This window comes from Mobula hypostoma, chromosome 12 (assembly GCF_963921235.1).
Source record: "Mobula hypostoma chromosome 12, sMobHyp1.1, whole genome shotgun sequence".
In the NCBI taxonomy this organism is placed as follows: Eukaryota; Metazoa; Chordata; class Chondrichthyes; order Myliobatiformes; family Myliobatidae; genus Mobula; species Mobula hypostoma.
In genome coordinates, this window is record NC_086108.1 from 76,316,241 (window position 1) to 76,342,770 (window position 26,530).

General features: G+C 38.3%; 1 protein-coding gene across 3 annotated transcripts in view; it reads right to left on the minus strand.

Moving 5' to 3' along the window:
* The window catches only part of LOC134355213 (ERI1 exoribonuclease 3-like), a 364,063-nt gene that overhangs the window by 92,118 nt on the left and 245,415 nt on the right, over positions 1 to 26,530 (minus strand). Inside the window, exon 8 of one of the 3 annotated variants that reach the window (XM_063064994.1) lies at positions 6,420 to 6,531. The exons of the other annotated variants lie outside the window; for them this stretch is intronic. Coding sequence (XP_062921064.1) covers positions 6,476 to 6,531 — 56 coding nt within the window. The 3' untranslated portion in view covers positions 6,420 to 6,475. Of the gene's footprint in view, positions 1 to 6,419; positions 6,532 to 26,530 lie in introns of those variants that run through there. 3 annotated transcript variants of the gene reach the window in all.

Here is a 26,530-nt window from a genome sequence, read left to right on the forward strand (position 1 = left end):
TTTGAGGTGAAACAGCCAAATTTAGTGGACTAAACTTCAGATTTAACACTCAGCTCATTGAACAGGAGAGTGGGGTTATGTGTTGCTAGTTTATTTGGCGCAAACGCCAGAAAGCATGGATTGAATCTTGGGTTTGGATATTTTGCCGGTTGCAGTAAAAGTTGATTTTTATCTTACTAGCATTTAAACATAGAACATAGAAAACTTAAAGCATAATACAGGCCCTTCAGCCCACAAAGCTGTGCCGAACATGTCCTTACCTTAGAAATTACCTAGGGTTACCCATGGCCCTCTATTTTCCCATTTTAACTGTTGCAAATCCAGCTCTTTGTTGAATTGATGTTTGAGCAGATTGATAAATAATATGTAAATATGTGCATTTGAGGACAGTGACAGAGAAGTAAAGCAGAACCCATGTTTACAAAAAATGTAAGGAAAAAACATGCTGGAAGTATTCAGATCAAGCAATATTTGTGAAGAGACAAAATTTTCAAGCTGACAACTTTTCCTCAGAACTCAGTTAGATATGCAATTTAAAGAAAATAGTGGTAGTGGTGGCTGAGACAGGATGCTGAAAATTTGTTAATCACAAATAACCTGTCTGGAGGATGTGTGAATAGAAGGAAATGAATGAAAGTAGAGGAGGGAGAAAGAAAATAGTGCTGAAAGATACTATGATTTCTGGATATCTGAAATCAAAGAGAATGCTGTGGATATTCAACTGGCATCTGTTGACATAGAAAAGCAGAGATACCATTACAGGTTGGTGATCATTCATCAGAAATGACACGTTAAGATACACATGGGAAAGGCTTGTTATCCGAAGTTGTTAAATTCATTGTTGAGTCATGAAGGATATATAGTGCTTCTTCACCTGTCTGGCCACTTTCTTATGCTAAACATGACTTCTTTAATTCTGCTCAATTCCTAGAGATCAAGGTATAGCCATGGAAATCCAAAGAGGTCCAAGTTATACCTAACTCTGTTTTTCATAGAACATTCCTTGTTTCAGTTCTATTCAGACACCTTATCTCACCTTTCCTCCCCCCAGTACTTGGATGATTCGATTGATATTAATTCTTGCAGGGAAACTCAAAACCATTTACCATTTTGCTGGCAATTTGTCACCTGCTCTCACTTTCAGATGGTCCAAATCCAACTCTTCACTTTTCTTTCTTGACTTCTCTTCTACACTTCAGGGAATAGTTTAGCAAGCAATAACCTATTGCCTGCAAGCTCACAGACTCTCACAGCTACCTCGACCACACTTCCTCCAACCTTTGCTAAGTACTGCAATCCATTCTTCCAGTTTATCCATTCTATTGAGATACTTTTTATACCAGAGCTTCAGGGAGGATATTCAGTTTTCCTTAAATGTGGTTTACCCTCCCCCAAAGTCGACAAGATTGTCTCAAACATCAAAGTAAATTTATTATCAAAGTACATCAAAGTATATGTCACTATATACTACCCTGAGATTCATTTTGTTGCAGGCATTCACAGTAGAACAAAGAAATATAATGGAATCAATGAAAAACTACACACAAACAGAGACCCTTTTGTTTCTGTTGCATTTTCGGTATCACCGATTGTATACTCACCAACACCAACAAGCCTCCACTTTCAATGAATCATCCCGTGTAATTTCTATCACATTCCCATTTTTTTAAATATCCTGAAGGGTCTCTTCCTTCCTCAGCTCTCTGGAACACTCCTCTGCCTTCATTAACACTCTCCTTGGTGATTGCAATAGCTTGTCTTCTTACCACTTCCTTTCCCACCATCCAGAAACCCAAAAATCCTTCTCGCGGAACCATAAGACATAGGAACAGAATTAGGCCATTTGGTCTATCAAGCCTGCTCCCCCATTTCACCATGGATGATCCAGTTTTCTCTCTGACCCAATCTCCTGCCTTTTCCCCCTTACCCGTCATGCCCTGACCAATCAAGACTCTATCAACCTCTGTCTTAAATATACATATAGACTTGGCCTCCAAAACTGACTGGGGCAAAGAATTCCACAAATAAATTCCTCCTCATCTCCATTCTAAAAGGATGCCCCTCTATTCTGAGGCTGTCTCCTCTGATCTTAGATTCTCCCACCAGAGAAAATATCCTCTCCACATTCACTCTATCAAAGCCTTTAACCATTCGAGAGGTTTCAATGAGGTCACCCCTCATTCTTCTGAATTCTAGTGAATATCCCAGAGCCATCAAATGCTCTTCATAAGACAAGTCATTCAATCCTGGAATCATTTTCCTGAACCTCCTTTGAACCCTCTCCAGTTTCAGCAAATCCTTTCTAAGATTAGTGGCCCAAAACTGCTCACATTTCTCCAAGTGAGGCCTCACCAGTGCCTGATAAAGTCTCAACAGTACATTCTTGTTTTTATATCCAAGTCCTCTTGAAACGAATGCTAACGTCACATTTGCCTTCCTCACCACAGACTCAACTTGCAAATTAATCATTAGGGTATCCTGCACAAGGACTCCGAAGTCCCTTTGCACCTCAGTTTATTGTATTTTCTCTCCATTTAGAAAATAGTCAACCCTTTTCATTTCTTCTACCAAAGTGCATGACCATACACATCCCAACGCTATTTGCCATTTCTCTGCCTAATCTCCTACTCTGTCTAAATCCTTCTGTAGCCTCTCTACTTCCTCAAAACTACCTGCCCCTCCACCTATCATATCATCTGCAAATTTTGCAACAAAGCCGTCAATTCCATTATCCGTATTATTCACATATAATGTAAAAAGAATCGGTCCCAACATAGACCACCACTAGTCCCTGGCAGCCAACCAGAAAAGGCTCCCTTTATTCCCACTCTTTGCTTCCTGCCAATCAGCAACTACTTTATCCATGATAGAATCTTTCCTGTAACACCATGGGCTCTAGCTTGTTAAACAGCCTTATGTGTGGCACCCTGTCAAACACCTTCTGAAAATCCAAATATACAACATCAAGTGATTCTCCTTTGTCGGTGCTGCTTGGTATTTCTTCAGAGAATTCCAACAGATTTGTCAGGCAAAATTTTCCCTAGGGGAAACCATATTGACTGCAGCCTATTTTATCCTTGTCCTCCAAGTATCCTGAGACTTCATCTTTAATAATCGACTCCAACATCTTCCCAACCACAGAGGCAAGACTAACTGGTCTATAATTTCCTTTCTTCTGCCTCTCTCTCTTCTTAAAGTGGAGTGATATTTCCAATTTTCCAGTGTTCTGGAACCATTCCAGAATCTAGTGATTTCTTAACGATCATTACTAATGCCTCCACAATCTCTTCTGCCACCTCTTTCAAAACCTGGGATCTACACCATCTGGTCCAGCTGACTTATCTACCTTCAGATATTTCAGTTTTCCAAGAACTTCTCTCTAGTAACTTCACACACTTCATGTCCCCTGACAGCTGGAACTTCTACCATAATACTAGTGTCTTCCATAGGGAGGACTGATGCAAAATACTTATTCAGTTCATCCAGCATTTTGTTGTCCCCCATTACTACCTCCCCTGCATCGTTTTCCAACTTCCTGACATCCATTCTTGCCATTCTTTTATACTTTATGTATCTGAAGAAAGTTTTGGTATCCACTTTAACATTATTGGCTAGCTTACTTTCATATTCCATCTTCACCATCTTAAAGCCTCTTTAAGTTCCCTTCTGTTGATCTTTAAAAACTTCCCCTTCCTCTAACTTCCCACTAATTATTGTTCTATTATATGCCCTCTCTTTGGCTTTTATAATGGCTTTGACTTCTCTTGTTAGCCATAGCTGTGTCATTTATTCTTTAAAATACTTCTTCCTCTTTGGGATATATATATCCTGTGCCTTCCGAATTGCTTCCAGAAATTCCATCCAGTGTTCTTTTCCAATCTATTCTGGCCAACACTTCTCTCATCCCTCTGTAATTTCCCTTACTCCACTGTAGTACTGATACCTCTGACTTTAGATTCTCCTTCTCAAATTTCAGGGTGGATTCATCATATTATGATCTCTTACCCCAAGGGTTCTTTTACCTTAACGTCTCAAATCAATTCTGGTTCATTGCGCAACAACCAATCGAGAATAGCTGAACCCCTAGTGGGCTCAACCACAAGCTTCTCTAAAAAGCCATCTTGTAGGTGTTCTAGAAATTCTCTTTCCTGGAATCCAGCACCAACCTGATTTTCCCAATCTACCTGCATATTGAAATCCCCCATGGTTATTGTAACATTGCCCTTATGGCATGCATTTTCTATCTCCCGCATTGGGAAAAACTGAGTTTCAGGTTGAAGGGAAATAAAATTCAGGTCGGAAGGAAGAACTTCCTCCTGCAATCTAGCATAGACCAATTGAGTAGAATACTGAAGTTTGAATGTATCTTAACCAATCTGATATCATATCATCCGAACATATTTTCAACATTTCTGAAGAATCTTGTCTTTATATTGTTGAATAAATTTCTGGAAAATTATGAAGATATATTCAAAGGATTGTTCTTGGAAATTTAAGAGCATCAAACTCACATACATTTTTCTATGAAATGCCAAACATCCACTGTTAAAGTAACCAGTAAAAAATGCACTGAAATCTCAGGGAGAACAAAGAAAACTGATAGGGGATTGGGGAATACTAACCACAAACCATTTGGGACTGAAGTCTGTTATTCTCAATATTTTTATATATTTTCTTATTTTATTAAGATACAGCGCAGAACGGGCCTTCTGGCTCTTCAAGCTGTGCTGCCCAGCGATTCCCGATTTAATCCTAGCCTAATCAATGGACAATTTACAATGACCAATTAGCCTACCGACCAGTTGGTGTCTTTGGACTGTGGCAGAAACCAGAACATCCGGAGGAAGCCCATGCAGTCATAGGGTGACTGCATGGGAGCATTGAGAATGAAGAGATGGACCATTCTCCTGTCTTGATGTGACATGGATTGGAGAATATGTAAAGAAAAAAACCGAGAGAAAAACATAAGAAAGAAACAAGTGCTGAGGCAAATGTTTGAACTCATTTTAATTGGATGGACAGATCTGAAGGAAGATATGAAACTATTTCATTGCAAGTGCAATGAATTGTTTACCAAACAATTCTATGTAAAATAGATATGGAAGTAATCACAGAGCAAGATTATTCAATACCTTTATGAAGAACAATGAGTTTAATGTGTAGAATAGGAGAGCAGGCTTAATGTTTGTCTACCTGTCAAACATAGACAGTTCAAAGTACAAACGTACAAAGCATGTATACTTTATACAACCTTGAGATTCGTTTTCTTACAGGCAACTACAAAACAAAGAAACCCAATAGAACCCATTTAAAAAAGACCATCAAACACCGAATGTGCGGAAAAAAATACAAAAACCATGCAAACAATAAAAGTAAGCAAATAGCATTCAGAACTGAAGTTCACAAAAGAAAGAGGTACTGAAAACATATTTGTATGTCAGGAATGCACAACACAACCTCCTAAAGCATTATTCCACGTGGCTAAATGTAAAATGACACAATTCCATTGGATCCGCATAGAGTATTACAGAAACTGTATTGATTAGGAATTAATGGATCCCCAACGGGATACACGATACAGGAAATCTTTGGTCATCCAGAAAAAGTTATACTGAATAAAGGCCCAAAGTTTAGATTGTTTCAGTCTGACCAATTCATAAAAAGTGTTAGAATAAAGTACAGGTTTACTTCTCCTCACAGACTCGCTTCAAACAGAGAAGGAGAAAAGCTATCTCTTCATAGCAAAAATGGCACTGATTAAACAGTTCATGGAGGATCAATAGGACATTGCCAAGAAATAGTGACATGCACCATTTCTTCAAAGGAATAATGCCAAATTTCTCAGCAGGATACACTCCTGTAAAAATACTGAGAAGATTCAGGACTGATAGAGGCTCATTCAGTCCAAGTAATAAAGAAAGGTGGAGGAAAGGCAGATGAAGATAATATTAGCCACAAGGGTGACAGAATTCCTGTGCTAAGGATATTAGGAGATCAGAGATCAAAAGATTAGGTGTTGGTAAATATTAAAGGTATATGGCACTTAAGAATTATCTCGCAAAGATTGGCATTAAATCCCATAATGTTCACTGTTTAATCCTAGTGTACAATACCCAGAAGAACAACAAAGAATATCGTACAATTGAAGATGTTTCTAGAATGCATCTTATAATTCTTCCAGAAGAAACAATAAGTAAAAATTTTAATGTGAGTTGAGGTGAAAAATGATACATCTCATATTGACAGTACACCAACATTTGATGAATCCAAAAATTCAACATAATTATCTTTCTTTTCAAATCTTTTTATTATTATTATCCAAAATTAACAAGAGCACATCGAAGTAGGCAACACTTACGATGTCTCAAGAAAAAAAACATCGTTTTAAAGATGAAAAAATTTTTGGTTTGGTGACAAAAAAAAGAAAAAAACCTACTAAGCAAGAAAAAGTGAGGAAAAAAAACCCATTAGGTGTTCAACCCTGGAGCCATGCGTCATACAAAAAGCTTCTAAAGATAAACATCAAACAACCTGCAAGAAAAAAATACCAAAAATTTACAATTAGATCATGGAGGAAATCTATCAATTATGTTTGTAACGAGCAAATGAACCCCATCTTTTCTCAAAATCAAACATAGGTTCAAAAGTTCGACTAGTTAGCTAGGAGGGCCATTTTGTTGAAGTAGAAGGATACATCAGCTCCCATTTTTGTCACAATGGTTCTCTCAAGTGATGCTATGTCTTAGTTTGGAGAAAATTAGAAGTCGAACATAATTATCATTAGCATCACTACAAAGATAGCAGAATACAAAAATCTGTTGCCTGTTTGAATATGCAAACTTCAAAATTACGTTCAATCAGTTTAATGGATGTGTAGCATATCTATGTACATTGCTTGACATCTAATATGTCATATGTATTACCTTGCATATGGGCAATCTGTGAAGAATCTTTAACAAAAATACCACATCTGTTTCCTCAACTCTAAGGTAAATCAATATGTACACGTGGGGAATGGACTTCATTAAATGTTAAACTTGCTGAGCACATACACCGAGATAGAACTTGAAAGGGACTGCGGCTGTGGATGGATTGTGGTTAAGAAGAAGCCAAAGAGGACAACATTTAACCAAGATTAAACTCAGCATCCGCAGCTTTTGATTTATAGTGACATTATTGATGCCTTTGATGAGGAAAGTAATTTGCGTATACTTTAATTTTTCATCATATCAGTTTGCACAATATTGGTTAGTAAGTCAAAAGAAAAAACATATTTTTCATTGGACCATTCTAATTGTTACACAATGAACCACTGCATATTTTACCATTTAGAGGTTCTTTCTCATAAGCATATCAGCTATCCACCAATTTGATGTCATATGATTGGAGCAATCTATTGGATTGATATTGTTCATTTATTTATTGAGATACAGCGTGGAACAGCTCTTTGAGCTATGCTGCCCAGCAATCCCTAATTTAATCCTAGCCTAATCATGGGACAATTTACAATGACCAATTAACCTATCAACCAGTACATCTTTTGGACTGTGGAGGAAACAGGAGCACCGAAAGGAAACCCCTGCAGTCACGGGGAGAACATACAAACTCCTTACAGAGAGCAGTGGGAAAGGAATTGTATTGGAAAGGAAGGCATGTAGAGAGTAAGCAACAATTTGAGTTGGTAACTGTTTATAATCCAAATTAGGTAAATCAAATAAGAAAAAATAACTGCAAGGGAAAATATGCAACCTCCTTACAAACTTTTTGATTATAAATTTATACCTAGATTTTTGCTTCATGTAGAACAAAATAGGGCAAAACCCAACATTCATTATCTGTCTTTGTATTTTGTAATTTGAATAACAACCAACATAAGAATGTTAGAAAATTTCATTCATTAATTAACTATCTTTGGCTGAACTTTGAGGTGAGTTGGTGAAAGCAGGAATATAATTGGCTAACATACAAAAACATTGTACGCTTATCCATCCATCTGTGAATTTGCATGTTTTGTTTCTGCTTTTTGCGGTTAGAGATCCTATGTGACCTTTTGCAGCTGTTCCTCAGTTAAATTCGTAATAAACTCATCATCACCAAAGGAGTATTTTACCTATTTTCAATTGAGTTTCCTCTTTTAAACCAAAGTCTTACACGTACACATTTCAAGTTGAGAATCCCATACAGTATTTACTGGAAGTGAATGTAGCAGGATGTTTGAAAACATTGGCAGTCAATCAATCCTATATTAAAACTTATTTAAAATGTCAGACTCCTAAACCTACGTACACTTCTAATCATATTATTAAAATTATATTGCCTGCGTATTTCCAAATGAACTGTGCTACTGGGTAATATCATATGTTGAACAGACAATATGAGCAGCTTGACTGAGGTATGCTTGTGACCTCATCAGTGGAATAGCCCACTGAGACCAGGATGATCCAAAAATGTCTATGTTAACGTTCTAACGGTACATCTGTCTGCAGTAATAAAGACATAACATCATTAACTTAGTAAAGGAATAACTTATGGTCATTTTCACCATTTAGCAGAAGAAACATTTCAATGTTAGACTTTTAATTAACACCGCAAAACACTTCTCCATTCCTCTACGTCTGGAGTCTGAAACTTATTAATAGATGGCACACCATGTATGTCAGAGTTTAGTTTTAACAAAGTTATTACCGAAAGATTAATCTTGTACGATTAAGCATGCTGAGCCCTGCAAGTTTAAGAGAGGATGTTAGCTGGAGTGTGAACTCTAGAATGACAGCACTGGCTTTAAGTCAGTATTACATGCTGAACAAAATCATGATCTATCTGCTCAGCATTATTTCCAGTGGACATTTGCTGCACAGTAGTGCCCTCACTGGTATGGTAGCTGGGATGATTTGCCCCTCCTATTTGCTACTAAGAGGATTTTGGAGGTCTGAGAGCTTTAGCAATTATATAAAAAAAAGCACTAATTCCATTTCTTGCTGGAGCAGACTTATGGGTTTAAAATATTGCTTTTAAAATATGTGTGTATGTTAAATTTGCAAGACTGCTTCCATTTAATCTTGTTTGGATGACATTCAATGAGAATGTACTCATTTACTCCAGATGTGAAATTGGTTATCCACTGCTTGCCGCATAGATTATCAGTGATGTGAGCTTAGTGTCTGTGCTGGTTAGTAATAGCAATCAAATATAAGAGCAAGCACTTAATATCTAAATTAAGAGATATTCTGAATTTGCTTCTCTCACCCTGTTTAAGTAAAACTGTGGAAAAACTGCAAGTACTTGTGAAATACAACATTGACATTAAAAGTAACGAAGAATAAAGATTTGCACTTCAGCATGTGTGAGAGAAAAAGAGAAAGGGAGCAGGTCTGGCAAATCTAAGGAACTGTAAAATCCCAACTTTATTCTGATGGAGAGAAAGATACATGAAATATAATGACTGACATGTATTTTAGATATGGATGGATGCAGTCATTGGTTCTGAGACCTGAGCGGAAAACAGGGAACTAAAACCCATTTTGCAGCGAAGGAGGTGAGGCATGGGTTACAAACTGTAATAGGATGCAATAGATAGAATGATTACATTGGTACTATGATAGATTGTGAGGCAGTAAGATCTGTGATAGATTCAGATGTCTTCATTGTAATCAGAGGACTCCTGTTGCGATTTAGAGCTACAGATAACATTCAGGCCACCCAGAGTATAAGTTTGAATTACACTAAGTCAGAAACACATGGGTGCATCATGGGATACTGGTAGGTACAGCTATTCACAAGTGATAATATTTTCATTTTTATGGGAAGGACAAGTCAAATACCTAAGGCAGCCGGTCTGTATTGTCATCCATCTGTTTGTGCGATAAACTCCTTTGGATCTGACTAATTCTCCGGCAAAATATATTTATAAAAAAGAAAATAAATCCTTTTGCTATCATTATTTTTTCATTGACTTCCAATGAGCTTTTATTGTGGTCATCTGTTTACCTGTTTTTCTAGAATTACATTTATTTATAAGCGATTGACTGAAATGAATGAGCCAGTGACTGCTGGTTTGGCAGGGAATCACCAACATCAGCCACTCCCAGGTCAGTAACTCTGGGAATTACAGCAGATCCATCCAAGAAGCTGGGTTTACATGGTGATAGTGCCCCGTGAGATCCGATGCCAAAGTCTTGGCATCCAGGGGAATCCTACTCAATGACCCTACACTGGCCGGACCTGGCATCTGATCAGAATAACCATTCCAATGATTAAACCTTCCCGAACTGCAGATGAGGAGGAAGATGTTAATGTTTTTTAAAGTTATTTGTACTGATGTTCTTTAATGAATTCATAGTGTTCAATGTGTTATTTATTGCTTTCGTTTTAATTTTTTAATTAATCCCAGCAATTTTAAATGTTTTGCTTACTTCTGAATATCAGAAGTGTTTAAAACGGTTTTCAAAAATGTCTCCCAACTCGAGCAGGATTTGTGGCTTTGTCCTCTGGTTTGGAGGGTGGAGTTGGGGAAGGTGGAGATCCAGCTAATCTAACCCCTCTACTTTCATTCCAGGACGAATCCATTCAATTTGGTAAGAATCTCTAAGTTTCTTCCAAATAACCTACTATCTTCAACAATGCGCATAACCACACTTTCTTACAGGCATAACAAAACACTGAAATTCTCTAGCCATCCAACATACAGTAAGTGAAGCTTCACCACAGTATCGAGAATCCTCCTTTGCTTTCTCCCATGGTCCACCATTGAGCACATCTACACAGAGCGCTGTCGCAGGAAAGCAGCATCCATCATCAAGGATCCTCACCATCCAGGCCATGCTCTCTTTTTGCTGCTGCCATCAGGAAGAATGCACAAGAACCTCAGGACCCACACCAACAGGTTCTGGAGCAGTTATTACCCCACGACCATCAGGCTGTGAACCAGAGGGGATAACTTCACTCACCTTCACTTACCCCATCACTGAACTGTTCCCACAACCTATGGAATTGCTTTCAAGGATTCTTCATCTTATGTTGTCGATATTAATTGTTTATTTATTTATTGTTAGGTTTTTTTTTCTTTTTGTACTTGCAGTTTGTTGTCTTTTACACATTGGATGGGACTGGTCATTCTTTGATTCTATTGTTTCTTGTATTTACTGTAAATGCCCACGAGAAATTGAATGTCAGGGTTGTATATGGTGACGTACATGTACTTTGGTAATAAATTTACTTTGTAATTTGAACTGTCCTTTCCTATCACGTTCCTTCTTCTTCAGTTCTTTACCGTTTCCACCCACCATCTTCTAGCTTCTCAGTTCATACTTCTATCTCCACCCACAACCTTCCCCCTCACTGACTTCATCTATCACCTTTTAGCTTATACTTCCTCTCCTCCCCCACCTTCTTAATCTGGCTCCTTCCTTCTTCCTTTCCAGCCCCATTAAAGGTCTTGAACAGACACATCAACCCTTTATTCATTTGCATAGATGCTCCCTGACCTACTGAGTTCCTCCTGCATTTTGTGTGCATTACTCTGGATTTCCAGCATCTGCAGAATCCCTTGTGTGTATCAAGCAGGTGATGCATCATGACATTTAGAGCAATCGGGGATGAGTAATGAGTACTGGTTTACTCAGCACCATCCACATTCCATAATTGTTTAAAAAAATCTATTTTTGTACTAGCCAGAGCTGAATGTCTGCAAGAATCTCAAATACATAATGGAATTCTTACTCATGACAAAATTTAGATTATTTGGAAATTTTCCTTTCAGTATCTGAGATCTAAAGTATATTATGTAGTAAAATTCTGTCAACAGGCACAAATATCAGATGTCCCCTTCATGTACTAGAATTAGACATGATCCAAGTTTGTATGGAATGTTAAAAGCAATCCAAATTTGCGTGAAGTGAATAATTTCCAACAAAAACATTAGAGGTGATGCTCCTTATGATCAAGCAAAATGCCTGATAAGCACCGCTGTCAGCTAATTGGAATATTGGAAGTGTTGATATATTTTTGGACAAATCAATCCATTACTCTTTAATATCACAGGGTTACAAAACCAAATTATTATTCTTTATTCCTCACCCAGAGAAATGATTTCATTTACAAGTATAATATTTTTCTCATTTCCAGATAGTTCATGGCTTTCGTTATTTTAAAATGAATTAATATATTTGCAGCAAAATAACCATTAAAGAATTGAATTAAGTTTTGTAATGTTTGATTTGAAAGTGTGCAAATTATTTAAAATTTTATGTGTTGCTTTTTCTCTCCTTTAAATCTCTTTGTGATATGCAACACGCATTGCATCTCTTTTGCAATACACAAAGGCATGGAAAGAAACAGATAAAGTTGTGATGAAGTCTGCTAAAATCCATCTAATTAAATGAAAATCATGACATTTTTCCAAAGCAAATTAGATAAAATGAGAATTTTTCAGTTCAGACAAGTCTATGCCTCTAATTGCAATAAGCAAAAAGAATAGTTCACATTAATGGTATACCACTGGACGCAAGATTTTTGAAATAATTTGGAGGTTTCATGTATTCTGTGCTAAAGGATTAATTGTAATCCAGAAAACCTAGAATAAATCCTTATTGCATTTAGAACCTCATTTTCTTTAACACAGACAAATTTTGGCATTCCTAAATCAGATCAAAGAATTGGTTTGTGACAAAATAATATACAAGAATATCACTTATTCACAAAAATAAGGAAAATAGCAGATAGTAATACAAAAAAACAAAATATGGGTGAAAGAAAGTAAGGACTGAGTCAAATTTAAAAAGTGAGAAAAAAAGAAAGAATGTAAAAAACATGAGCAACATGAAATGATGGAGGTCACAATATACTGTCCTCTACATAGGACCATTTGCATTGAAAGATTTAAAATATTACAATAAATTAGAAAATGTGATTTTGCAATACAGGCATGAGATTAATTTCAATTCCTTGAAAGTACCACTAGTTATATAAACAACACACATCAAAGTTGCTGGTGAACGCAGCAGGCCAGGCAGCATCTCAAGGAAGAGGTACAGTCGACGTTTCAGGTCGAGACCCTTCGTCTAGTCCTGACATAGAAACATAGAAACATAGAAAATAGGTGCAGGAGTAGGCCATTCGGCCCTTCGAGCCTGCACTGCCATTTATTATGATCATGGCTGATCATCCAACTCAGAACCCCGCCCCAGCCTTCCCTCCATACCCCCTGACCCCTGTAGCCACAAGGGCCATATCTAACTCCCTCTTAAACATAGCCAATGAACTGGCCTCAACAGTTTGCTGTGGCAGAGAATTCCACAGATTCACCACTCTCTGTGTGAAGAAGTTTTTCCTAATCTCGGTCCTAAAAGGCTTCCCCTCTATCCTCAAACCGTGACCCCTCGTTCTGGAAGGGTCTCGGCCTGAAACGTCGACTGTACCTCTTCCTAGAGATGCTGCCTGGCCTGCTGCGTTCACCAGCAACTTTGATGTGTGTTGCTTGAATTTCCAGCATCTGCAGAATTCCTGTTGTTTACTAGTTTATAAAATCTTTTTTCAGTTTAACCTCTTTTATACATAATGATTTTTGACATTATAGAGATTTTACAATTCAGATTAGCAATGATTTGCAGGATCATCATCTAATATCCTGACAATGAAGTGAATCTCTTCATTTCATACTCATTAGTATGACGACTATTATACTCAGAGTACACATAATCAACTTCTACAACTGACAACAGCAGTTCCAGGAGTTAGGACTGATCCAAAAAGAATTATTAAAATTTAAATTATGAGGACCAGGAAATTCTCTCATGTGATGCAGTTATATTATGGACTACATGAAGGAATTTAATCAAATTGTTTTCTGTGTGCATGTCCTACGTGTCACTAAAGTGGTATGGGACCCTTCAACGTATGCCATGTTAACGCACCAATGTTTCTAGTGCAGCAACGTCAAAAGGCTTTCAATGTATGTTTTGGAGTTGAACAACATGGGTCATACAGCAGCAAGCCTTCACAAATCCATTAAAGCCTGCTTGAACACGAATTAAAAGGAACCAGCCGTATTGAGTCTGCCTCTTGGATTTTTCCACAGGTTGGTCTACTTAAGACTTATACTTGCATTATACTAACTTTACATATTTCTCACCCTTTCACTGGAAGTATGATTTGAAATTTTACCATCAAATCATATGCTAATGATTCTACACACATGCTCGCCAACAATGCTCCTGATCCAATCATATCCTTCACCCTCATGTTGCTACATAGTCCCAAAGTGATAAATACAATGACAAAGCAAGGAGAAGAAAGATCTTGGGCCTCATCCACAATAATACTACAACAACAAACTATGCATTACACATGTATGACCTATGTCATGCCTTGTATCTGAGCTCTGTAAGAATTTATAGCCCAAATTGTTTAGCTGAAATTACTTCACTTACTATTACACCTAATTATATTATAGCTTATTACTTATTATTATACCTAATTCAATTGCACAATTATGTATTGGGATTTAAAAGTTTGGCTTGGATTTATAGTCATTGTCAAAACAAAAGGATTCCTTGTGACTTCAAATTTGCTCATAAAGATCCCTGTAATGTCAGACTCAGATGTGGTATTTCTGATGACAAAGATGTACAATGTTATTAATCACATCAGAGAAATTCTCAGATACCAAAAATGGGGGAAAAAAATTAGCTGATACTTTAAACGTTTTACAGAGCTGCAAACAAGATTGGAACACACACAAAGAAAAGCAGAAGCTGTAATATCATAACTTAGTTTTATTTTCAGCAATTTCACTGGCAAATTAGGGACCCTGGAGTCTAATAGTGGAGTAAGAGTTTTCTGGAGTCCCACAACATTTACATAGCTTGAGCAAGATCTGCAAATCCATTTATTGGATGCAAGATTTTACCACTGTGAGTAAGAAAAGAACAAAAGGTCATTTGCATTTTTCAAAATATTTACAGTATAATATTTATTAATTATTTAATGTGTTTTAAAAGCATTTGAGATTTAATTTTAATATATCTTTTATTTTTAAACGTGTTTATTTCATTTATAATTTTTAAGTATTTTTGAATGATGGCGTTGACAAAGCTCTGCCATCTATGTTTTCCTGATGACCTTCATGGATAAGAGTTATACAGTTGCATCACACAAAGCCAACATACTCTGCAGTCTCATTACTTTGCTCCAGGACGGCCTTGGCCAGTTCAGATACATTTGCTGATGGACCAAAGACACTGCGATATTACTTCTGCAAAGTACGTAGGAAATGTGGCCCACTCACAATAAACTAGGCCTTTAAAACTTCCATGAGAATTTTGATCCTATTCACAAATGAGAATCTAACTACGTTTTCACAAATGCGTCAAAAATGTATTTATCAGCAGTGTGATATAACTAACGCCTAATATGAGAAAGATTCCTTGAAACCCAAAGCCAGTAGCTGATATGGCAGCCATATCATCACATGCAGTGAAAATGTTTTTCTTTAAGATTAAATTCTTTATGTCTGTAAGGGATTTCTACATCCTCCCTATGACTATGTGTGTTTCCTCCCACATTCTAAAGATGTACGGGTTAGAGTTAGTAAGCTGTGGGCAAGTTATGTTGGTGCTGGAAATGTGCCAACACTTGATGACTGCCCCATCACAATCTTGACAATTTGATGAAAGCAACGTATATTTCGAAGCGCATGTGCCAAATAAAGCTAATCTTTCTTTCCTTATCAGCCTTGCAAAAGAACACAGCCATCTACACTGAATTAGATCCTGTTTGTTGACAAGAATGGAACTTAGGAATTTTTGTTGGTTAATCAAATTCAGGTCTTGGGTTGCGTTCAAAACAGATTGTGTTTAAAGAACACGGTCAATTACTGAAACCTGGAATTAGAGTGTCTGAGATAGATCAATTTGCATTGGCACAATAAGATAAGAATTTCACACATCTAAAATGAAGAGGAAACAAAATATTCTGATATGTCAAGCTATTATTCAAAGAGATCTTGAAGTAATGATGGAACCAAGCTCACTTATAAAGGTTATAATAATCTTTCAAGCGTGGGAAACAACGTTTTCCTCAAATGAGAGGAACAAAATAACTTGTGTTATTGTGTGAAATCTATAATGGTTTGTATCTGACCAAAAGCATGTCTTGCATGATGCTAGTTGTTTTAGCCATAGTATTACAGGTATTGTAGGATAACACCAGTTGTCAGCTAGTCTGTATAGTGAATTTGAAGAACTCTGGAAAAATCTGGATTCTTGAGAATAAAAGCAGTTGCAACATCAGCTGGATTTTCTACAATGTAATTTCATCAAACTGCAGTTTGATTCACCAGGTGATACAGCACAACACAAGGACTCTGAATACTTTATTAATTTTATGAAGACTAATCTCTTGTTTTTTTGATTTAGGAAATAGCTGCCATGCAGCCATTTCATATCAATGTGCTTTCTCCTTACCTTCCATGAGGTTGTAATTGCTTCAGGGTACCAGTTAACCCATTTTGTAGGGTCCTGATGTGAAACGTTAAAAATGTAGCAGCAAATCACGCATCAGAAGGTCTGTGCTAAGCAGTATGTCAAACAGAAGGACATTTTCCTCCTCAGAACCCTTAGGGCATAATCCACCTATGTTCAATTTATATTTCACTACACATATTTCTGTTCAGGCTTGTATTTTTTTTATTGTCAAATTATGGGACTGATAACATGGAACTGATGTGATGGTAAACGGCGCCATAACCTCCAGGAAGCCTTCGTCTCCTTTCACACAAAACCTACAACATTTTACTCAAATGTCAACAGGGTGTATAGAAGGCCCTAGGTACAATATTCTGTACCCAAGATGTAATATTGAATGACAGCTAGGGTCAGGCAAAATCAGTGAAGTGGTCAGTCATGGTTTTTATTATAAATCTCCTGTTTTCACTGTGTGCACCTGATATATTATAATGACATGCACCAAACCAGAGTAACCCATCAGTACAGAGATCTAATTAAACACTCCTTCACAAAATTGCAAGAAGTGCAAGTATGAGGCAATGTAAAGTATGGCTTTACTACTCTATGTTAGACAACTGGGAGGAAATATGGAATAATAATTGAAGGTAAAAAAAAAGACTTGTATTTACATAGTGCCTTCTAAGGGCTCACAGCATTCCCATGCACTTCGCAACCCATAAAACATTTTCTAGGCAGTCAGTGGAGTAGAAAATTTTAACACAGCAAGTTCCTGCAAGTCGTATAAGCAAATAATCACTTTAGCTTAAAGTGATGTTGATTGAGGGATAAAAATATTGGCAAGCCACCAGGGATAAATCTTCTTTGAAAACAGTGCTGTATAATCTTTCAAGTTAACTTGTGAGGCCAGCATTTAATATCAGGCTAGTCTTTTGAGATATCTTAAGCAGTGTCACTTCTTCAGGCTGTTGTGTAAACTGCAAACTTGTCCTCTAAAGGGCATATTGATTCAAGGTACGGGTAATGGCTTTGGTTTATCACTGATCTTAACCGATCTTTATCAATCTACCTGTTGCAAATGCATCTACCCCTGAGAGAAGGAGTGACGATGAAAAAATCCTTGTGGAAACAGAACCTCATCTTCACATCAACTACAATACTCACTGTATTGTATGGCAAAAAATAGGTTCAGATTTGATCCTGAGTCTAATGGCAGCAAGGGTACCAATATACAGTACTGTTCAAAGGTCTTTGGCCCATACATACCGCTAGGGTGCCGACAATCTTTGCACAGTACTGTAGTAATTTTATATATTGCACTGTACTGCTGCTGCTAAAAAAAAGAAATTTCATGACATACTGTATGTAAGTGATGATAAACCTGATTCTGATATGGGTTCCTATTGCAGCCTGAGAGTGGGAAGGGGGCAAGGAGAGGGGAATCATGATTGGGAAAAAGGGAAGAAAGAGGGGAGGGAGCAGGAAGCACCAGAGAGACATTCTGTAGTGATTAATAAACCAATGTTTGGAATCAAAAGATCTTCTCCTGGCTCTCCTTCTCTGCCACCTGTCTTCCTCCCCTCCCACGGTGCTCCACCCTCACCATTCCTAACATCCTCTGCTCCTGCCAGATTTACAAACTCACTCTTCACTCCATGTTGACAAATACATTATTGTGCCACCCTAGCTATACATATGTGCCTACGACCTTTGCACAGTACCATAGAAAATCTGAATTGAAAATGGATAATGCTTAAACACTCAGCAGGTCAGATGGCATTGATGGTGAGAGAGCCAGAGTGAACATTTCAAATCCATGTTCCTTTTTCAGAACTGACAAGTCATTGATCTGAAACGCTAACTCTGGTTTTCTTGTCATGGATGCTGCCTGGTCCAGTAAGCATCTCCAGTAATTTAAACTTCCTTTTTTCAAGTTTTCAATATCTACAGTTTTTTTTTGTTTTTACACTTAGATTCAAAACGGGCATGTTTCAGGTGCCGTGAACCATCAGCACAAGACATGCACACTCCCACAATTTGACAATTAGTAATCTCATGGCCTGGCATATTACTCACTTTACTGTTACTATCAAGAAAGGGGAATCAACTCTGGCTCAATATACAGTGCAGAAAGGAATGCTGATGGTAGCACCAGGCATACTTAAAATGAAAAGTCAGCCAAGTGAAGCTACAAAATATGTGTTCCAAATGCCCTTTACTAATCAACCTGGCCTCCATAGCTGTCTGTGGCAATGAATTTCATAGATTCGCCACCCTCTGGCTAAAGAAATTCCTCTTCATCTCTGTTATAAAGGGATGTCCTTCTATTCTGGGTCTGTGCCCTCTTGGTCCTAGATTTTCCCACTATAGGAAACATTTTCTCCATATCCACTGTATCTAGGCCTTTCAATATTCAGATCCCCTCCTCATTCTTTCAAATTCTGGTGAGTACAGGGCCAGAGCCATCAAACGCTCCTCATACCCTTTCATTCCCAGGACAATTCTCGTAAACTTCCTCTGGACCCTCTCCAACGCCAACATATCCTTTCTTAGATATGGGGCCTAAAACTGCTCATGCTACTCCAAGTGATGCCTTATAAAGTCTCAGCATTACATCCTTGCTCTTATATCCTAGTCCTCTCAAAATTATTGCTAATATTGCATTAATTTTATCTTTTCTCTCCTTACTGCTTTTTAGTTGTCTTCTGTTGATTTTCAATTGTTTCCCAATCTGTTAGCTTCCCATTAATTTTTAGAAGCTCCAACCATTCTCAATAAGGTCAATAATATCTGGTACAGTGCGCTTGATTGGCTCATATACTATCACCCTAAGCATTCATCTCCACCACTACTAGTGCATCATGCCTGTAGTATGTGCCGACTATAAACACTAAAGATGAATCTAAAATGTAATCTGCATGGGGAACATCTTACATTTATTGAATCTTCCCCATTTTTGCAGGATGTCCCAGGATGATAGAAGAAGTGGTAGATTTCTTTATGTGAATTCTTTTAACCACTGGCTGGTTTTTGTATACCAGCCACTAAGTTTAAGCAGAGTCATTGTCAAGGAGAATCCAAGACCAGGGTCTGCACCAACTTAGCACATGCATCTTGGTGACAAACCATATTCCAACCACACACAAACATTCAGATAAAAGTTTTCTAGTACCTACACACTAAGACCCTTATTATTTTATATTGCTCTATCAACATCCCCCTCCCCACCCCACTGGCCACACCAAGAAAAACAAACACAGCTCTACTCATAACTGAAGTGCTCCATCCTGGGAAGATTTTATGAATGTACATTGGGGAGACCAGATTCCACATAGTACACTGGATATGAACAAACCAATAATTGTATAAATAATTGTATTATAACCTCCCAGCTCTTATGTACTTGCTATTGAAGTGAAGTATCCAGTGTGCTTTCTTCCCTATCTTATCTATATCCCCTCTTTTACTGACATTTTGAATCTGCCTTAGAATTCTCCAGCAATACAAGTAATGTTCTATCAATTATATGAAAATATTTCTATAGCTAATGCTCACTTTAAAGCAAAAAAAAACTACTTACACTAAATTTTCCTAATAAAATATATGAATTTTCAGACTTGCAGAAAAATTACTTATGTCCACAGGGCAAGGATTGCCTACAATTAAAGTTTTCACTCACTCGTGGGAGTAGTGTGAATTCACATAACAGAACTATAGATGGCACATGCTGGGGGGCAAGACAAGCTACATAAAGGGTGCTGCAAATGGTGGATGAAAACTCTCACAGCCCAGCATCCCTTATGATTTACTGCAATTTCCTGAATTACTTACAATATAGATCTGTAAAAGATAGCGGGTACACAGTAATGGAAAGATTTTTTAAAAAGTGGAAAAGGCAAATGTAAAAAGTTGGAGGATTTCAAACTAAATTGGGCTATGCTAAACTTTCAGCAATTTTCATCTCTGCAGTAAAAATAAAAGGTGCACTAGATAAAAAGCAAAACTGCAAAAGATTTATCACATTAGGAGTGATAAATGACTACTTAATTTGCTTGCTTACAAATTTTCTGCAAATCATGAAACATAATTTTTTTCCCTGAACATAGGGATCTGTTCTCAGAATGTGTCATCACAATATACTTTTGCATTATCAGACTAATCACTATTAAATTAAGTACTGCATAGGAGTGAGATCATGCCATTTATTATTTAATACAGTTCTTTATTCATAGCTTACAGGTAGTAAGCAGTATGCTTTCATTTCTAGGCCGGGGCTGTAAATCAAAGAGGCAGGGTTTATGGGATGTGTCAATTACTCTTCTTTGTTCAATTAGTAATGAGGCTTAATATCTGCTGCTCAGGCAGCTGGATGGAAGGAAAGCCCTTAGGTAGAATTAAAAGTACTAAAAGCTCCAGGGAAAGCCATACTTTAAGAGAATAAGAAGACAATCTCCATATTACATTGAGTTCTGTTTTTCATGAGGTATTGAGTGTCATGTCGCTTTATTTATAACTACAGATACTACGTTCCATGCACAATAGATCTATTCAAAGAACCACTGTTGAAAAGACAGAGATATAACTATATCTAACTGGCATAAGAGAAAAGGCAGTTGTGATTCTCAGGGGATGAAATACATATAAGGAAATATTCTATCAGTTATTTATGTAAATAATTTTTACTAATGTAAGTCTGCATGCTAAATTAATGGGCGTGAGAAGACCAGCTAGCTCAAGGAACATGGTTTCTTAATCATACCACGATGGTTAAATAATTCATCCCAGGATATCTGTTCATACAGTGCCAGGACATTTTACCCCAATTCCACCAACACGTCATCATGGCCACTAGGGGAACAAACCATGTTTATACAAACAGACATGGTACTTCCAAAGCCTCACCAGGTCCTCAGCCTGGCCTCTCTGATGTTAATCCTAGCACACTGACCGCTACAGATAAATAGAGGTACTAGTCAAGATGACCATCATTACACAGACCAACTGGCAGACGTTCAAAGAGGCTGTCTCAAATGGGGGTAGACACAGACCTCGAGGAATATGCCTCAACAACCATTGACTATGTCAGTAAGTGCGCAGACAACGTTGGTACATCAAGAATGGTCATCTTACGGGCCAACCAGAAGTCCTGGCTGTACGCTGAGTTGCACTCCCTACTAAAAGCCTGGGACACTGTCTTCAAGTCTGGTGACAGAACAGCTCTCACAGCAACCAGGAGAAACCTCAGCTTAAGCATCAGGAGGCCAAAGACCACCTATGCACAATAAATTTAGGAACACCTGACAGATAAGGTTCCTCAGCATATGTAGCTGGGCATCAAGGGCATACTGACAACACAAGAAAAAAACAACATCAGCTGTACCAGTGAAGCCTCCCTCCCTGATGCTCTAAACAACTCTTATGCATGCTTCAAGGCATGTGACCCAACAAGCTACTCCCCTCCCAGGTGAGCAGCCACTGTCTGCAACAGCAGCAAACGTGAGCGGAGAAAGACAGTCAACGAGAGAGTCAATCCCCGTAAGGCGGCCAGGCCAGACAACATTCCAGACTGAGTACTCAGGGACTGTGCACACCAGCTCACTGACGGCTTCATGGGCATTTTCAACAATTCACTCATCCAGACTGCTGTGCCCGCATGCTCAAATCAGCAATAACCATCCCTGTACCAAAGAACTCTACACCATAAGAAATAAATTTCTACCGCCCAGTGGCACTGACGCCAATCATCATGAAGTGCTTTGAACGGCTGATACTGGCACACATTGAAACTCCTTTCCTGCCACGTTAAACACTCATCAATATGCTTGCCGACAGAACCGCTCTGCGACAGATGCCATAGCATCTATCACGCACCTGGCCCTGACACAACTGGAAAACAAGGACACTTCTGTCAGAATGCTGTTTCTGGATTTGAGTTTGGCATTCAACACTACTGTCCCACAAACTCATACTTCTTGGTCTAAATACACCACTGAGTATCTGAGTGTTGGACTTCCTAACGAACAGACCTCAGATAGTCAGGATGCATAACTGCTCCTCCCTCCCCATCATCCTCAACACAAGTGCCAACACCCAACCTCAATAACTATGTTTTGAGCCCACTGCTTACACATGACTGCATGGCCAAACACCTGGGCAATCACATCATCAAATTCGCCGACAACATGGCAGTGGTGGGGCTCATCACCAACAATGATGAGATGGCCTACAGAAGTGGAGGAGCTGAGGCCTGGTGTCTGGCAAATAATCTCTTCCTTAATGTCAACAAGACAAAGGAGATGCTTAGCGACTTCAGGGGAACTCACACCACTCACACCCCACTTTACATCGGCGGCACAGCAGTGGAAATTGCAAGCAGTTTCAAACTCCTGGGAGTGCACATCACACACAACCCCTCATGGTCCCAGAACACTTTCACAAGCTCACCAACACCTCTGTTTTCTGAGGAGGCTCAAGACAGCTGGACTTTGCCCATCCATACTCATGTCATTCTACGGATGTGCAGTGGACAGCATCCTAACAAGCTACATCACTGCAGCAGACAGGGAGGCTCTACAAAGGATAGTCAAGACTTCACAAAGCATCATGGACTCCAGCCTACCCACCATCTTGGACATACAGAACTGTACAAAAGTCTTAGGAACATACATATAGCTATGGTACCTAAGACTTTTGCACAGTACTGTAGTAATTTTATATCTTGCACTGTACTGCTGCCGCAAAAAAAAATGACGTTTGCTAGCGATGATAAACTTGATTCTGATATTGGTCTACTGCGGACTGAGAGTGGGAAGAGGACAGAGAGAGGGGAATCATGGTTGGGAAAGGGGGAAGGAGCAGGAAGCCCCAGAGGCACATTCTGTATTTATTTTTATATTTCTATTTATTGTGTGCTTTTTAAATTTTATTATTATTATTATTGTGTTCTTTATCTTGTGGGCTGCAATAAATCTGGAGTAAAAATTATTTTGTTCTCCTTACACCTTTCTCAGAAAACTTGTTATGATATCCTGATGAAGAGTCTCAGCACAAAACGCCAACTCTTTATTCCTTTCCCTAGATGCTGCCTGACTTACTGAGTTCCTCTATCATTTTATGTGTTGCTCCGGGTTTCCAGCATCTACAGAATCTCTTGTGTTTATGATTTGGTGTGATGGGTTGTGCTTATGACCAATAGCTTTGATACTTTCAGAAGTAAATTGGATTTGTACCAAAGAAAAATACTTGAGAGAAGAGCTGTTGAGCTGAGGTGAGAAAGGTGCAATGACAGAAGAAACACACACTTTATCTATACTGTATATGCTATATACTGTACAGTCATCTACATCTTGAAAATGCCTATTTTACATTTTAGGGTAGCTATGTGATATGAAGCACTCCTCAGCCTGATCTGACACAGCAAAATGGAGACAGGTATGTAATAGAAGTCTCTAGAGTTTCCAAACAGAGAATTAGGCCTGAGAGGGAGTTTTATAAAAGCATGATGACTAAAGACAACTGCGCTGCTCCAAAGACTGCTATATGAGGTCATTCTTACCCTCTTCCATTAGGCCTTATAATGAGTCAACCTGTAGTGGGGAAGTGATGACCCCCTCCTGTTAGAATGTTTTAGGTAACTTATTTTTTATTCTTTCTTACTTCTCTTCTAATATTTGTATATCTGTGCACTTGTAATGCAACAGTGATATTGTAATTTCCTTTGGGACCAATAAAGTAACTATCTATCTATCTACCTATCTATCTAACCATTCAAATATGGTGAGAAACCATTCTTTAATTTCAGAAATGCACAGCCCACAAGAATGGTGAAATCTTCAATAATGCTTCCAATACCTTTCTGTTTGCAATTAGGGTTAAAGACCCTATCCAAAATTGGTTGGAACTGACTGCATTACAGTTGGGTATACTCCAGAGTGATCTTGCAGCAGGGCTGAACTGAGGCAGCCAATGTCTTTTGGATAAAACATTAAATAGAAGCTCCAGTTACAGTCGCTCCTGGTCATAATAGGAGTGTGGTGGTGTTACCTACTTTGCCCTGGCCAATATCGACTACTCAGTCAATGTCACCATGTAGCTATGATCATCTTGTTTTTTCTTGGGAAGTTGCTAATCTCAAGTTGGCTGATTTCCTATATTACAACAGTGATTACACTTTGGAAGTATTCATTAACTATAAATTGCTTTAGTATGCTCAAAGGTCATGAAAAGTGCAAGTGTTTGAGTATTCTTAAGCAATTAGCAGCTAAAGTAGTAATCCTTTTATTCTGACTCTGGAACATTTTGCTTTAATTAGTTTACTTAACTTGGCGGAGCTGGGTGAAGAAGAGTTCTCTCATTGCATTCATGGAACACTGCCAACTGACCAACTTCTTGGTCTTTATGATCTTTGTGTTGGCATCAGAAGTGGGTAATCCTGGGTCACTCTGCAGGATTGGCAAACTGCTTCTGGGGCTAAAGCCGGTGGCTTCATCAATGACTGTAAGTATTAAGGCTGAAGGACTAATCTCACATGGTATTAACTGATACTTACAACTTCTTGCACAAACTCACAAAAAACATGGACATTTCATCCTAATTTCTAGGCATTAGTTTTTGGAAAGAAAATGCAGCCTAATTTCTTGAAATTTTTATGATCATAAGCATAGGAGCAGATTTAGGCCATTTGACCCATTGAGTCTGCTCCACCATTCTATCGTGGTTGATTTATTATCCCTCTCAACCTCATTCTCCTGCCTTCTCCCCAAAACCCATGACACTCTGACAAACTAAGAACCTACCAATCTCTGCTTTAAATAGTTATATCTAATATCTCCAGAGCTGTCTGTGGCAATGTATTTCATTGGTTAAAGAAATTCCTCTTCCTCTCTGTTCTAAGTGGGAGCGCCTCTATTCTCAAACTGTGCTTTCTAGTCATAGATTCCCCTCCTATAGGAAATATTTTCTCCACGTCCACTCTATCTAGGCCTTTCAATATTCAATAGGTTTCAATGAGATCTTTCCACATACTTCTAAACACCAGTGAGTATAGGCCCAGAGCCACCAAACACACCTGATACATTAACCGTTTATTTCTAGAATCATTCTTGTGAAACCCCTCTGGAACTTCTCAATGCCAGCACATCTTTGCAGACTTCCTGCTTCCTCAATACCACCTGTCCCTCCACCTATCCTCACATTGTGGCCACAAAGCCACCAATCCTGTCATCCAAATCATTGATGTATAATGTGAAAAGAAGCAGATCCAACATCAACCCCTATGGAGAACTACTTGTCGCCAGCAGCCAAACAGAAAAGGCCTCCTTCACTCCCACTCTATGCCTCCTGCCAGCTAGCCAATATCCGATCCATGCAAGTATCTTCCCCACAATACCATGGACTCTTTATCTTGTTAAGTAGCCTCACGCGCAGCATCTTGTCAAAAGCCTTCTGAAAATCTAAGTAAAGAACATCCACTGACTCAATCCTGCTGGTTATTCCCCTGAAAGAATTCTAATAGATCTGTTCAGCACGATTTTCCCTTAAGGAAACCATGATGACTTTGGCCTATTTTATCATTTGTTTCCAAGTACCCTGGAACCTCCTTCTTATTAATGGATTCCAATGTCTTCCCAACCAGTGAAGTCAGACTAACTAGTCTATAATTTCCCTTCTTCCACCTCCCTCACTTCTTAAAGAGTGGAGAGACATTTGCAATTTTCCAGTCCTCCAGAACCATTCCACAATCTAGTAATTCTTGAAAGATCACTAATAATGCCTCCACTATCTCCTCAGCTCCCTCTTTCAGTACCCTGGGGTGTAGTCCATCTGGTCCAGGTGTCTTATCTACCTTCAGACCCTTCAGCTTCTCAAGCACCTTCTGCTTAGTAATAGCACTACACTCACTTCTTCCTCCTGACTCTCGAATTTCTGGCATATTGCTGGTGTCTTCCACATTAAATACTAACGTAAAATACTTATTAAGTTTGTCCCCCATTGTTACTATCTCTCCAGCTGTTCAATATCCACTCTCACCTCTCCTTTACTTTTTATTTACTCTTAATAAATTTGTGGAA